At 39.5% G+C, this 16,237-nt stretch overlaps 1 protein-coding gene across 1 annotated transcript; it reads left to right on the plus strand.

The window, feature by feature from the left end:
- Positions 1–320: 320 nt before the first annotated feature.
- AMN1 (antagonist of mitotic exit network 1 homolog) lies at positions 321–14,660 on the plus strand. The gene is made up of 7 exons (XM_054386959.1): positions 321–394; positions 6,891–7,023; positions 7,880–8,024; positions 9,108–9,325; positions 11,916–11,972; positions 13,854–13,965; positions 14,578–14,660. The coding sequence occupies exons 1-7, from the start codon at positions 321–323 to the stop codon at positions 14,649–14,651; spliced, it is 813 nt and encodes a 270-aa protein (XP_054242934.1). The 3' UTR covers positions 14,652–14,660.
- The last annotated feature ends 1,577 nt before the right edge of the window (positions 14,661–16,237 follow it).

The following is a 16,237-nucleotide window of genomic DNA, read 5'->3' on the forward strand; positions in this document are numbered from 1 at the left end:
AAACAACTTGGTCCCTTATCCAGGCTAAAAGTATTTTGTCCCCAGTATCTCCCAGGGGAGATACTCTATTCTAAATACTAAGTGCTGAGAGACAGCCCCTTTATGCGAGATTTGAAGGTTTTCACAACATTTGAGGCCGTTTCATGAGAATCTTCGGCCGTTTCCCGCTACAACCCCTGAAGTGATCCCTGGACAGGTTGTGAGCAAGACTACATCTCCCATCATGCCCACTAGGAGGAGAGTGCCGTCGCCATTTTGGCTCCGTTGCCCGGAGCTGTCGAGTTCGGGCGGTGTCGCGTTCCCCGCTCCCCGCCGCCGCCATGAGCCGCCTTAGCGGCCGTTGGGAGGGCGCCGATAAGGATTTCCTCGCTCCTTCACAGCTCCTCCTGGACCTGTGAGTGCCGCCCCGAGATCCTGTGCCCGGCGGGTTCAGGGCGGGTCAGACCGTTGCCCTCACAGCGGAACAGCGGCCTCCAGTAAAGGCAGCTCTACCAAAGCAGTTCGCGCAGCCCTCCTACGGAGGAGCCCAGGGGAACGGTTTGGCTGGAGTGCCAGGGCAGAGGACAGAGTTTAGCAGGCTTTTGGTGGGAGTGGTGCAAGTGAGTGACAGCGTTTAGTAATGATGGCAGGGTAGGTGACGGGGTTTGGCAGAGTTAAGCAGGAGCTACAGGAGAGGTGACAGCGTTTGGCAGAAGTGACATACGATAAATCAACGTTTTGCATGATGCCAAAGTGTGTGGCCGTGTATGACAACTGCATGCCCATTCACATGACAGGCATTCATCATAAAAGAGGGAACAGTCATGCAGGAGGTGAATGCAGCCCCATAAAAGGCTCAGAAAGTCTATTTGATTTGTCTTAGCTAAAGGTAGGTGCTGTTCTGCCCTGAGGAAGTGTTGATTCATTTGGAATCTTAGTAGGAAAGGTTCGGGCTCTTGTTTTATTGCATAAACAATAGTAGTAGGAGTAGAAAATGCAGTTAACAATCCTGTGTCCCTTCTGAGGCTGAGGACCCCATCTATCACAACATCAGACAAGCCAAGCCCCTTCAGATTGCTGCACAGATCTGTTTGCGGTGAGGTTCACACTCACTGTGGTCTTTAGAGCTTTGAAGGGACTTTGGTTGGTTGGTTGGTTGGTTTTGTGTTTTGTTTTGTTTTGTTTTGTTTTGTTTGGGGGTATTTTTTAGAAGTAAACAAGTATTCTTCATTTCTGCAGTCAAATAAAGGAATGAGTTAAAAGTTACGGTGTGTGGTCCAGTTATCTAGTGGTCACTCATGCTGCAGCCAAGGCCTGTGGTTAAACTGCCTGCATTCTGCTTTAAATTGCTGTCTCTTCCTTGCAGTGTCTTCTGCAGTGACCTGCTACAAGTGTCTTTATTTCACTGCTAACTCTAGAGGTTTTTTATTGTGATTCCACGTGGGAAATCTTACTTCTTTCTTTGCTTAACAGATTAGTATTAGCGTTAGTATTTTGTCCCCTGTAGAGTTTTCAGTTGGTATGAGTTTCAGTTGCTGTGATTTCATGGCATGCTGGTCCCTGACAAATTTGGGTTGCAAAAAAGAGCTGTCTATAGGGACTCCAGAGTTGTGACTATGGTGAATTTAGTTTGGCTTAACTTTAGGCTGCTGCTGTCCCCTGCCACTTCTGACAGTATTACTTCTCTGACTTCAAACTTTTAGCCAAGGGAATTTTCCTTCAGATCAGATATCAAACAGCTCTGTGAATTTCATAACCAGCATGAGGAAGGCACAGTGAAAAATGGTTGGGGAGATAAGTGGGCCATGGAAACTAGCCTTTTGAACCTCTGTTTGGACTTTAGGTTTGGTTAGGATGGTGTGCAATGATGTGGACTAATAGTAGTTAATTACAAGGGTTCTGTCTTGCTAATAACTTTTCTCTTTTTGAAAAGCTAAAACAGTACCTGTATTTACTTTTTTTGTGTGCATGATTAATCTGTTAAAATTGTATTTAAGGTATGTGTTACATAACATGCTTATGTTCTCACGATTAACCTTAGATCTTATGCATAAGAATTTCTCTTTAGGTGTATTGCAGCACTTGAGAATGTAAAAAAAATCTAATTTTGGTAATTAGTCCTTTTTGCACCAGTTTGTTAGAACTGCTGCAGCAATTTTCTGTATTAATATATCAGTGTAATTGTAATACCAGTAAAACTAATACACAATGGGTGTAATTTTAATTTGTTCTTTCTTCTCGTACACTAATCTGTTTATGGCAGCTTCTTAATTCTGCTAACCCTTAGGCTTATTGTTTAACTAGCAGAACTTAACAGCAGAAATTAAAACTGAAACAGATCTATTTGTGTAGATTGTAGTGAGGAGTACTTGAGTAGTCCTTTTAATAAGGTAGTTATTTTTACGATCTCCAAACCTAAACAGAAAGTGCTTTTATTTAGCATCTATTCTGATTCACTTCTTATGTGTCCCTCTTCTAACATCTGTTCTGCTATTCTATTTCATGTGACATAACTTGGTAGCATTTTGATGTAAGTTAGGCTGTTTGTAGAATAATTATTAGATATGCACATTTGTCCTATCATGTAGCTTTAAACTTGTCATAAAAAGCTCAAGGTTGAAGATCATAGATCATAGAATACTTTTCTGTACCTCTTGACATATTTGGAACCATTTAATACTCTGGAGACAACTCTGAACTATAAACAGCTGTTGTAACAAGTGTGGTAACATGGAGCAGGGAGAAAGCAGTTGTGGTTTTTTAAAAGGGAAATGATCTTTTATCAGGTCATTACAGGAGTAAAGCACTCCTCAATTTTTCCATGAAAAGCAGGATTCATGGTTTCTTTCAGTACGTTAGACTGGGACAAAGTCTGTCTGCCAGGTGAACTCATTATGCTTTTTACTTACCAGTCTTAGTTCTTGCTGTTTGTATGCAGATCACATAAAAGTGTAGAGTACCTAGTGTTGTTACTGAAAATGTCAAGTTAACTCCCCAACACTGATTTCAGTTTTGAGGAGTAGACATTCCTTTAAGTTGTGGCTGGGCACACAGGGGATCACTCCACCCACATGAGCACCAGAATGAGCAGAGTATATATGTCAGCATTCTATGCATATTCACTAAATTTCTGGGAATTAATTAACATACTCATCAACCTTTCAAGGGTCATGCTAATATATGCAAATATATCTTCCACATGAGCATTCCCATCCTCTGGTGAATTTTGGGAAAGGGTCTTCAAGAAGGATCCCCCTGATTTCCTCCTTCTCTGAGGCTTTGATGTTCTTCACTCTGTTTGCTAGTTGATCCCGAGATTCACACATGCTCAGAGAGGTATGGACTCATTAGTGAGTCTTAATTGTTTAGAAAACTCTGTTCTTTCTTACCTTGAAGAAAACTGCTTCCTTCACAATTTATTACCTTTCCTTACTTGATTTATCATCTCTTTATCTGAGACCTACAAATATTTTCTGTATCTCCAGCTGTGTTCTGTATTGTCTCAAAGACACAAAGGCTAACAATGAAGTCATTTCTACTGCACAGTATCAGTATGAAATAGAATGTAACGCTCTGCAGTAGAACGAGTTACTGTGCTGTTGCAGTAGAACGAGTTACTGTGCTGTTACAGTAACTGCTCTGTGTTTAGTAGTAGGGCGAGTTAATGGGAAAACGTTCATTCTATAAAAGCAAAATTAGGACAGTATGTTTTCTTTCAGTATTTTGGATAGGATTTTAAAAGAAAAGTTGGCCTAAGGAATCTAATTCAGGTAGCTTTGATCAGTAGACAATAGAACTTCCAATTCAAAGCACTTCATCACAAGGACTAGCTCATGTTAGGTTTTTAAGCAAGAGAGGACAGTGGAGAGTTGTTCCTCTCTTCCATTTCAACTCGCTTCATTTTAGTTTTGCTGTAGTGTAATGCTTTTTTAAAGCCTTGGAATTTCCTGGACAACAGCATGTTACCTTTTCAGTTACCTCTGGATGATGTTCACTATAATTTATATTCCTCATGTAGTTAGCTTGTACTTTGGTTTTTGGTAATAAAAGTTCTCTTCACATATCTTCAATTCCTTCCTTAAGGACCAGCAGTTGTATTTTAGCATGTTAATGAATGATAATTGCTCTGAAGGTCAGGATGCTCAGGATGCATAGAAGCTATTAATAAACTCTTCCCAGAGCTGCCTCTGTTGTTTCAGTATGTTATGGTTAGTAATATTTAATAATTGGCAGAACGATTATTAAAAATATTAACAACTTTATTAATCAAAAATCCACAGAAAATATTTATAAAACCTATTTACTGATCCAAAATATTTGATTGTGGAAAGGTATCTCACAAGCAGGACATGTAACAATTTAAACAATATTAGCAAAAATCAGAAATGGCATGCAGTAATTTAAACTATAAAGAAAGACTTTGGCAACATACCAGCTTTGCCCACAAAGGGGAACTCTAGAAACTCACCCAATACAGCAGCTAGGGCAACAGAACCTTTTAACAGATGCCTATAAAAGTCAGATTTGCTGGGTTACTCGCTGCAAATCGCTTTAGTCCAGTATATTCGGTTACTGTGCTTATAATCCCAAGAATATGGGGTGCATTTGAATTCATGTGGACACTGCTGTGCTGGGGAGAGGCTTCTCTGTGAAGGATGCATCCTTGGCATGGTGTAGGCAGGCAGATGATGTGGCTGTCCAGGAGGGCTGTGATTTGGGGTATCTTCCGTTCTTGGGCTTTTGAGCAGCTCTTGTCCCTGGCAGCTTTTGTAGCTTTGTCTGCTATGAAGGGGTTCTTTAGCTGCAACCTCTGCAGTGGCTCTTGTTGCTTCTTCCAGTAAAACAAGGCAAATTGCTCTCCCTTTGGGCTAGCATTTATAGACTTCCCAGGACAATGATGGCCAGTGGCAACAAAAATTAAGAGATAGAAGCCTGATACTTTAACCTCCAAGCATGACCAAAGGCACACACACCTGGCCTACTTGGACCCCCTAGGGCATGTTCAGACAAGGCTGGGCAATGTCCTGGAAAACCAGACTTCCTGGTTCCTGCTCCATTGTCTGGTTCTGGGTATATTTGAGGCTTTGTCCCTTCAGGACACAATAAGTCTGTGATTGTAATTTACAGTTGCGGAGGTTGGCACATTAATATTTTATGTATCCTCATATACATTGAAGTGTGTTAGGAATCTTAAAAAACAGGATTGCATGATTGCTGTCCCTCTATAGTACACAACACTGCAGAAGTGAATAGTTAGGAGGAATAATTATATTAGATAGGCATTACTTTGTAAAGCTGAATGTATAAATAACCATGAGAAATCTTCACAGTGTGCATGCTTGGAGGAGAGACCTCTATGCACCCCTGTGCTGCAATAAAGAGATGCCTGCCTTGCTTCTTACTACTGTCTCGGTGTTAAGGAGTTCCATTTCCTGACTTCAGTGACAAGATGGTGTCCCATTGTAAGGGGAGAGGATCTGACTGCCAGGCTACCTGCTGCATGGAGACTGACTCAAAATGGTTTTGTAGCAGGACTTCATTTATATCCTGAGGCAAGGGTGCATTGTGGTCAGTTCTAATTAGTTGGTGGGCCGAGCCCACAGGACCACGCAAAAGCAGAGTAAGAGCCTGGGCTTGGAGATGCTCGTTAATGGTTAATGTCTGAGGAGCACCAAGCTGATGTTTATCAATCTCTAGATGTCTGTCAGGCTTTTGTGTTTCTTTTGGGTAGTTCTACCTGTCACACGAGGCCAGCCTTATTTCTTGAAGAACCATTACTGATGAAGCTTTTTTAATACCTTGTAAAAATCCAAGTGGATTTTCTTTCCCTTATATTTTCTGTATGTTCACTTGTTACTGTATTTGCTTAATCTACTTTGTAGGATGACATGTTTGTTGATGCAAGATTTTCTTGACCCCATTAAGACAGAAAAAATTCTGCCTCGAGTGAACGCACAGAGTTAAAAGGGTTACACAAAGTTACACTGAATTTATTCTTATTAAAATAATGCTACAAACTAGGCAGTGAACAAAATGCTACATCTGAAAATATCTCCTTCATGTTTTTAACTGATGTGAAAGAGCAGTGTCTCCTCTTTGGAACTATCTATCCATACTAAAGATTTTAATGCCTACCAATTGGAGGCTTAGATGGTGAAAAGGCTTTTCTCAGAGCTTATGAATATACTAGCAACAAACATTTTGTGAGCTGGGTCGGTGATTGCAGTGAATGAGGCTACAATTCTTGTCTACAGCTGATTGGGTAACGCTTGCACACCAGGATCAGTTAATTGGCCCCAAAGGGGAACAACTGAATTGGTATCAACATAGAACATCTGGAACTAGTAAGGTTTCAACGCAGCACAGCTGTGATGAGGGGGAAAGTAAATGTTTGTTTTTAAGTTTAAGCACACAAGAATCCTGTCTTTAGGTATTAGATCCTCCCTACCCTCCGGAGGCCTCAGAAGGCCAGCTGTAAAAGTTAGGCAGGCAGAACAACTGATAAGGAGGGATGGGAGATAATTGTACCCTTGAAGGTGGGGTGCTGCTTTGTATCAACCTAATGAGTTCTTGACCAGGTTTGATTACACTCAGAGAATGGGAGAACACCTATGTGAATGAGTTCCTGGAAGTAATTTGCATTAGCTACGCCTATCCTCAGAAACCTAATGAATATGTTTGCTTTTGGAACGTAAATAAGGGCTTGTGCCATGAATGTTATGCGATGGGCAGAGTGATCCCCCTTGTATCCGGCAGCATAACAAACATACCTCTTCATAACTCTTTGCGAGTTGTGGAGTTCTTTTCCGCAGGTCAGCTGAATATAGAAAGTGACATTTTAAGGCTCGATTGTTGCAGTTCTAATATATAATGCCTTTTTTTGACTGTACAGTAACTTTCCTTTATTTCAGATGCCTTCGATGTTTGACAAAGAACCTTTCCAGATACGCTGCAGATATTAAGTTGTTGCCGCCCAACATAAAGGACAAACTGATTAATTTAATGAGTAGGCAAGGACGAATAACTGATTCAAATATCAGTGAGGTAAGAATCTACCCAAAACTATTCTGCTTGTATTAGTCAGTATACAGAGATGAACTGAACTAAAACTGTTTGCACGAAACAAATTCAGATATGCTTACTATGTCTCTGTTTTTACAGTTTTGGGTTTTTTTTAACTTTATAATGTTAATAGTCCTGTATTCATAGTAATAAGGTTTTGTTTGTAGTGTCAAGTGAATTAAAAATGTTCTCCTTTCATTGATAATTGACTTCTATGTAATCACGTGACATATGTCAATCCTTTTCAATACAGGAAACTAGACTCATACAAACTAGTCTGATAAAATCTGAGGCCTTCTTTTGCTTTAGCTCTATATTCGTAAGTCCTCTCTGGGAGTATTTTACAAAAACTCCAACTTATGGCCTTGTGGGAGTGAAAGAGCCTATTTAATGAGGATTTGGTACATCCTCGTGGTGTGGATAATGAGATTCCTTGTTTATAAGAAAAAGTGTGTGTTAGATGAGAAAAAATACTCTGGGGCAAGATTCTGCCATCAAAGTTGTGTTAAGTACGTTTGACGTTATTATCCTTCTACCATATCTGTGCTGGCAGAAGCACTAGTGTTAGCATGGGTACCCTAAAATAGTAGTGTTAGTCCCCTGCTACTCTAGATGTGATCACAGAAACTGAGTGTTTGTGCTGTAGGAGCTGAACTGTTGTGGCAAACATACCATATTTTCTTCAGAGTTTATAGTTCCTATGACTGGCAACTCCATCCTCTAAAGAATATTTTTATTAAGTTCTATGCGATGGCTGACACTGCAAGCGTTTTAGATAAAAGTATGTATGTTCTGTGACATTGCGCAGTTTGACTGAAGTGGTAGGTTTTTGTTGCAGGTATTGCACCCAGCTGTAGAGGCTCTAGACCTCCGAGACTGTGATATTTCAGATAATGCATTACTGCAGCTTTATAACTGCAAGCAACTGAAAAAAATCAACTTAAATTCTTGCAAAGAAAACAGATTGGGAATCACTTCAGAAGGTATGTTATCTGTGTATAGATAACTAAGATGTTAGTTCTGTTTTATTTTTCTTGTTAGATTGCAACAGTAGCTAGGGTAAATATTGCTTAAAAAATCCCCAGTGCCACACCAATACTAATTAAAAGTCACTTCAGTGGTGTAAATTATAGGCCAAGAGCACCGATTGTCTTATGAGAGAGAGCTATCAGGTTACTCTCATGATAGGTTTCTGGTAAAACTGTGCTAGATTTGATCATATTTTCCACTTTATTTTAATTATTCCTTCTTCAAAATTTGTTCCAGAGCCTCTCCAGTACCACTAGGGTTGAAGTTTCAGGTGTGTGATTTCCTAAATTATTTTTTTTACCCTCTTCTAATTAAATGTGTTTGATATTAAGTAAGATTATAGCATCTTCTTTGACTTTAAAGACTTGACTTGCTTTAAAGACTTGAATTGCTTCACAATTTCAGGTATTACTTTTAACCTCCAATTTCAAGTTGTATCAAGGAGCTATTAGGTTAAAAGAATTCAACTTGCTGAGTTTTATTTCCCACAAGTTTTGATTTGTCTTTTGATTACACTTACTCCTTTGCCCCATTATTACCACTTCCTTATTGAAAATTGAGGCCAAATAGCCATAGAATCATGGAATGGTAAGGGGTGGAAGGAACCTCTGGAGATCATTGAGTCCAACGTCCCTGTCTGAGCTAATGTATACCATACATTGCATCAGTCTTGGTTTGTATTTTCTTTCCAGTGCACAGTGATACACTTTCCTATTTAATTAAGTCATTGGCACTTTTTCATGCACTCACTCGGGTAATACCTCATTTAGGTAACATCCCTCAAGTATCCTTCTGCAGTATGGAAGGGAATCAAGCATTTAGAAATCTTAACTCCAGCATTGCTCGTTGTAATTTTCTTTTTCTCATCCTTGAATTAAAAGAAACAGCACAAAATTATTTTTGTTATACAGAATCTTGTTGTCAAGGCGTGAACTGAAAGTTGAACAATCAGTGACCAGGGGACAGCCTATTGGATTCAGCATTATGGTTATGTTAAAAAATGAACGATTTTTTAAATGGCTTTGTTTCTTTGACAGGTGTCATAGCACTGGCCTTATCCTGTCCTTACTTGCGTGAAGCCTCTTTTAAAAGGTGCTGTGATATAACTGACAGTGGAGTTCTTGCTCTTGCACTCAACTGCCAGTTCCTAGAAATAGTGAGCTTGGGTGGCTGCTCAGGCATCATGGATGCATCTCTGCAGGCACTAGGAGAAAACTGCAAATTTCTCCACAGTGTGGACTTTTCATCTACTCAGGTAACTATGGTAGCAACTGGCCAGAGGACTTTCATTTGTTTATTTTTAAGGCTCTGGTGATAAAATTAAAACAGTACATTTCCTCTTTAATGCGCATTGCCTTGCTGTATGGCAAAGAATTGTGGGAAGAATGTTGCCTGAAGGGACTATGCAGACTATAGCAGTTTGCTCTGTAGGATATGGGACAGGTGAGTTCTCTGGCAGAAGCAGGAGAGTTGTGGGCTAGCCATTTTATGTGTTCAGACACTTCTCATGTAGAATGGTGCTAGACTGCTAATGTACTCAACTGATAGTAGCGGGCTATGTAAGCTCTGTATGCTAGAGATGCATACAGAGTTTGACGATTACTGCTCTGTACCAAGAGGCTCACGATTTGAGTGGTACTAATTACAGTTAGTTTGTCCCTAATATAAGAGTGTACCCCTTGATAAGGATGGGTAGATGTGGCATTATGAGAATGGTCAGATATATGTGGATGATGCATGTAGATAGATATTCAATTAAATAGGAAACAACACTGCAACATTGTAACAATAGCATAGCAGTGGTTACTGCGAGCTCCTGCAGGGAAACAAGGGTTGTTTGTTTTAATACAAAACTGGTTTTGTGCCCTCAACACTACCATAACCTTATATTCCCTGGCATCAAAGCAGTAGCACTCAGCACTCTCTCTTGTTCAGACACCAACCAGACAGTCTAGTCCAGGTTTGTTTTGATGACATAGGGGATAAGGAGCACAGGCTGTCAACTCTTCATCACTTACTTGGGTTGGTCTTAAGTTGATGATTATGCCCTGTTTTTTGTATGTGCCGTTATATACCCTTTAGGAACAGATCGTGATTACTCCATTCTGTCCTGTATATGGGAGTTATTAGAATTTAATCATTTACTGCCCTTTGTCTCCTGGTCTGGGTGTGTTGAGGAGCTGTCATCTTGATGACCCATTGAACTAGGTGCTGACAATACTAGCTGTTTTTATATGCTTTTATGTGCCTCCATGTTGGGATGTTCCTGTCCTTTCTTCACTCACACTGATCTGACTTTCTTACAGTGCTGTACAGTAGACTCGCAGTAGAGAACCAGAAGGCAATCAGACAATTTGTGCAACAGGCATAATCAAATCTTTAAACAAAAGTGGAGTTTGTGGTCTCTTGGTTCTTGCTGTCAAATTTGTCTAAGCATTATTGTATATATGTGATGACTGCAGTTCCTGCCATTTAATATAAGCTCTATGGAGAAGATGGTGTGGTGGATCTGATATCCAATCCTGCTTTTGACATGGGGAGGAAGTTTAATGAATTTGGTTCCTGTAAGCAAATTGATAAATTTGCCTTTCTTCCCTTTCTAAGGAAAGGAATGTCTTTTGTCTTTCTTCTCTCTCTTGCAGGTAATCATTGCTTTGTGCCTGTAGTCAATAACTTTGGTAAAACTTTTAGTGCAAATGTATGATGATATCATGGTGGTACCCACAAAGAGTAGCTACCCAAAATGCAAATTTATTCAAATCAAAAATTACCCAGCCCTGTGGTGGACCAAAGTAAATTACAAGTTCAGGTGTCAGGTGGGAATATAATACTACACAACTCATTCCTAAATTTCATGAATATTCTTTTTTAGAAAGGTGACCCAAAAGTCACATACACTCACTTACAAAAGGGTATCCAGAAAGGGGATCAGTTACCCAAAAGAGGATGAGGGCTCATGCAAGTATACATGCAGAACTATTGTCTCGCCAAAAGGAGGGAGTTGAGGACTCGCTCAATCCTGGGAAGTTTCCTTGGGTATTGTCTTGATCTCAGGGGAGAGTCCCCAGCTGTAGACCTGCTGATCTGAGGAGGACCAACTCAGAACTGGCTCTCCAACAGGGCTCCGTTTATATCTTATCTGAGTCTGACCTGTTGTCATTCTAAGTAGCTGGGAGCAAGCATGCCACAAAGGCAAGGTAAGGGCCTGAAACAAAATTATTTGGTTTAAATGGCTGTAAAGCCCTGGCCTTTGTCAGGACAGATGGCTGCCCTGCCACAAATGACTGCTATAACACTCCTTGTTTGAGGGATCTTTTTCTTATATAACTGGTTTACTTCAAGATAAGTCAGACAGCAGATAAGACTGCAATGATTACTGTTGTTTTTTTGTTTTGTTTTGTTTTGTTTCTTTTTCAACCTGAGAAACTTCTTTCTGGAACATCTGAAGCAATCCTGAAAACAGGAGAATTGTTCTAGGTAGAGCAGAAGCGCTTTAAACCTTATAAATTAAAAGTGTCATGCTCTGACCATAATAGCATACCCACTGCTAAATGAGACAAGGAAACTGCAGAAATAGCAGTTACACAGTTGGAAATGTCCTGACAGAAAGCCAGACCGGCTCATGTGGGAGTAAAAAGCAACAGTGTTTAATAGACTGAAAAAAACCGTACTGGGATAATTTTATCTACAAGCTTAGTTGGGTAGAAAATATTTTAATGTAAACTGTATTCAGTGACTGCAGGAAGTGAATAAATTAATACTATTTTCTTTTCCCCCAAGTAGCTGTGGTTGAAAAAAATGGGCTTTAAACCATTGTGTAAGTAACAATGTGTTTTTTCCTCTAGGTAACAGATGATGGCGTTGTAGCACTAGTGAGTGGAACATGTTCAAAGAATTTAAAGGTAACCGATTTAACCTAATAACAAAGAAACGAAAAATATATACCTGCATTGTTAAATTATTATCAGCAGTATTGCTTCTGAGGGATGGTTTTTATTAAACTAACTTTTACCTGTGTACACACTTGCCCTGATTTTGATTATGAATTCAATATTTTCTCTCTTTCTCTAACAGTGTCCCAGACCAGCTTTTTGAGAATGTCAGTCTTTTCAAAATTACTTTTGTACTGTTCAATGTAGTATGTTTGTTTTCAGTCATGATGTTTTAGAAAGATGTGTAACAAATGCAAATGAACACTTAACTTTTTATCTAGATTTCTTTGGAGTTCTTCAGTCTGTTGAACACTGAAGCAGAATTTTAAAGTGGATAATTTCATGGGTTTAACAAATTACCTTAACAAGCACCTCTCTGTAGATGAAACTCTTAACTTCATTTTCACAGTTGCCTTTATAAGTTATCTTTATATAAGATGGGCACTGTGCTGGTTTGAGGCCAGCCAGAACATCTCTTGCCCCAAAAGGGACAAAAGAATGAGACTCACACAAATGGATTGGAGAGTGATGGAAAGTTTAAATGGAAAAGCAATTGGTGAAGCTACAAAAGACTACAAAGGATAGTGCCAAAGAGTATCCCAAAGCGTACAGAACCCCTCACAGAATTCCCAAAGGTTTCCCTATCCTCCCTTCCTCCCACCTGAGGGTCTACCCAAAACCCCCAGGGCTCTTTCTTCCCCCTCCCCCTGCTAGGCGAGTCTCAGGCTGGCCAGGTCTGAGACTGCCTCCCCTCCATTCTCCTCCTGGCATTAGGCCTAGACAGGCCCAAGAGGCCTGAGGTACCCCCCACCGTTACCCGATAAGAGAGGACATCTCCCATGGGGGCAGGGAGGGAAGAAAGAGGAAGAGAATGACTCTGCAGATGGCTTTATAGGGTGCAGGATTTATGGGTAGAAATACGCCGTTTCCTGTGTCCACCCCTATTGGGTGGGCACCCACGACACCAGAGGTGTATCTCATGCAGCAGTGGCAGGGGGCACCCAGCCCAAACTGCCACAGGCACTGAGCTAGTGTTAGAGAAGAGGCATCTTATTCCTCTGACAATAAATGATCTCCTATATTTTTTACTTGCATGTGTAGTTTTACTGTCATAGAGGCTGGTTCTGATTCCAAGTTATCAATCTATAAGATGGGGGGGAAAGTAATATTTTTGCTAGCTTATAGTGTTTAATTTAAAAACTAACTCAAAACAAAATACTGAGTTTGAGTCAACTGACAATATGAATATCCTGGAGAAAAACAGAATGCTTGTTTTATTTGAAGGGTGAACAGTTAGACTTGCCTTTTTTTTTTCTCCAGCTGATTTTGTCTACTTTCAACAGTGTTTTTAGTCTTTCTAAGTCTTCTGGTACAAGATGAAATGAATATTTTTCAGACCATAACAATGAGGGTTTTTTTATCTATATGCGTATGTATATACGTATATACTAGAAGTGACTTGAAAATATCTGAATAGAAGTACAGGTTTTGCTTGTAAATTTTCCTTTGCTCAATATTTGTTTCTACTTTCCTAAAAGCTGTGCATTTAAGTGCAAATCTCCAAATGAGATATGAAATCAGGGCAATATTGATACCTTGTTATCTGCTACTGTGCAGCGTGTGGGGGTGAGACTGCGGTCAAGCCATTATTCCTGGTGGTCGAGCCAGGTGTCCCTTTATCACTTGCACAAGGTATTTCTTGGTTTTGATGTGACTCTTCCAGTCAGCAGCATTGCAGGTGATAGGTGGAAAAATGGAATGGTGGGCCTTTGCATCTGAAAAAGATTGAGCAAAGATAAGCTCTGCCTCCAAAACTATAACAGGCTTTTGTTACTACTATTTTCATAACAGGAGATCCACATGGTACGCTGTGTGAATCTGACTGATGTTGCTGTGGAAGCAGTCCTTACTTCATGTCCAAAGATACACATTTTTCTGTTCCATGGATGCCCATTGATGACAGGTAGGCCAAATCATGCAGGGTAATTACTTCTAAACAGCATCTTCTTGCATGCTGGAAAAGCATAATATGTCAGTGATCTTAAGTAATAACTTAATAGATAAAATAATCATACACTGAGATTTTCAAAGCAAGGTGAGAGTTTGCTTTGAAACATGGCACCTTTCAGAAATTTTGTTACTGTTTTTGTTTTGGAATCTGGATTTTTTTTTTTCAATTTCCTTCTTCCCTGCCCTTCCACCCCCACAATGTGCTGAGAAAGACCCAAACTTGATGATAAGACTTTAGAAAAGTATGTTAGCATCTTAAATTCCTACTCTGTTCCAAAAGTATGGAACAGTATCTATTCAAGAAAGCATGGCACTGTTCAGACAGAAAAAAGCAACAACTGAAGAGAGGTGTTGTATCTTGTTTTTTTTTTAAGTTAATTTGGTTAGTGATCATTTACAGTTAAGTGGTTGGAGAAAGAACTGAGTAGATTTGAATTACTACAAGTGTATCTAAAGTGTGATATTGTAATAGCAAGATAAACAGTAGTTCAGATATACAATTGGATTATTTTGCTGTTTAAACACTTCTGAATGAATAACAAGAAATTCCTTGGTATTTTTGCAGATCGTTCCCGAGATGTTTTAGAGCAGCTAGTCATATCAAACAAAATCAAGCAAGTAACATGGACTGTTTACTGACTATTTACCCTGTACATATGAGTGTAAAGTTTACAGATGGGAGAGCTCTTTCAGAAGACAGGCATCTTAGAGAAAAGAGATGGTGACTTCTCTACCACCAGATTGCTTTGCTCTGTGTTTCCACCAGAGGTCTCTACGACCATTCCAGTCCTTGCGTGTGAGTTTGAGCTTCCCCCTTGTCTCTACTTGAGGCCATGACTGGCTTTGCATTGCTGATCATACTTCATTCAGAGGAAAGTTAAACTATGATTTATACTACACTCTCATTGCTCATCATCCGTGAACTATCAGATTTGGCTACTACTTAGCATCTTTTAGCATCTTAGCTACATATACAGACCCAGTTTAAGTAAGTCTGTGTTCTGAGTTTGTAGTCTGACCGAGGTAGTTGCATGCAAGAAGTATCTGTAAAATTGGGACTTTAATCTGACAAAAGTCAACAGACAGACCTGGTGAATGGAGGTGACATTAATAGCAATGCAAATGTGTCTTAAGTAGTAACAAACAATCTCCTTTCACCATCTACTTTTGCTAGACCTGTAAGAAAACCTTTCTTTTGATATTATTGATGCTGCAGAATTCTGGGGGTTTTACCATCAAATATTTGCTGGATTTTTACACATTCAAAAGTAGAGTCTGTAAACATGTAAATGTAATCTTGCTTTTAAATTGTTGCACTGACTTAACAAATTTCAGGGCAGTAGCTATGATCATTAAAAGAATCTCATATATGGGCAAAGAATCTCATATATGGCTTTTGACAATGTTCCTGCATGAAAGTCTTTTTAGGGAACAAAACACTGGTCCTCATAAGCATAGCCATGAGTGAAGTAGTACCAAACTTAAGTGTCTGAGTACATGAATCTCATGATGGTAGAGTTCAGCAGAGTATGTATTTTGCTGTATGCAGTTTATTGTATCTCCTGTGGCCTCCAGAAGCTGAAAATACCAGCCATTGACATATTGTTCAGTTGTAGTCACATGCAAGAAAAGAAAAAAAGCTTGGAAGTGTAGAATGAGTTTATTACTGATGAAGTAGTGGTCTCATCACAATTACAAGTTGTGTTCATTGGTTTTTTTGAAACAGCATAAACGCTAGTGAGACTTCCACAATTTCTAAATTAAACTTTTTAAAAATGCTACCCATTTTAGCATTATACAAGGTGGGTAGCACACTGTGATGAATCTGAAAGTAGCAGGGTTTAGCAGGGTGGTCTTACATGGATCTGTTGACGCTTAGAAACCCATAAGTTTAGGCATAAGGAATATGTTTACTTTATAATTTAACATTTCTAACCACACTCATTTTAAGTGTTGCAGAAATAAAGCGGTCTTCTACTAATCTGTTTAAAGTTCAGGTCAAATTGCATGGAAGATAATAATATAATATATATTGCATGCAGTCATATTAAAGGATATTACGATGCCTGACAATAATTTTTGCTCTTCTCTTCATTATATGGTTTCTTGAAGTGCAAATCCATTTAGAAAAGTTGATTGTGTACCTGAAAGCATAGTTTTCAAACTCTACTGCCTAAATCCCCAGCTCTCATTGTATGCAGTGTCATTGCTCAGCCCAGCAATGA

The sequence above is a fragment of the Indicator indicator genome, chromosome 14, assembly GCF_027791375.1.
Source record: "Indicator indicator isolate 239-I01 chromosome 14, UM_Iind_1.1, whole genome shotgun sequence".
Taxonomy (NCBI): Eukaryota; Metazoa; Chordata; class Aves; order Piciformes; family Indicatoridae; genus Indicator; species Indicator indicator.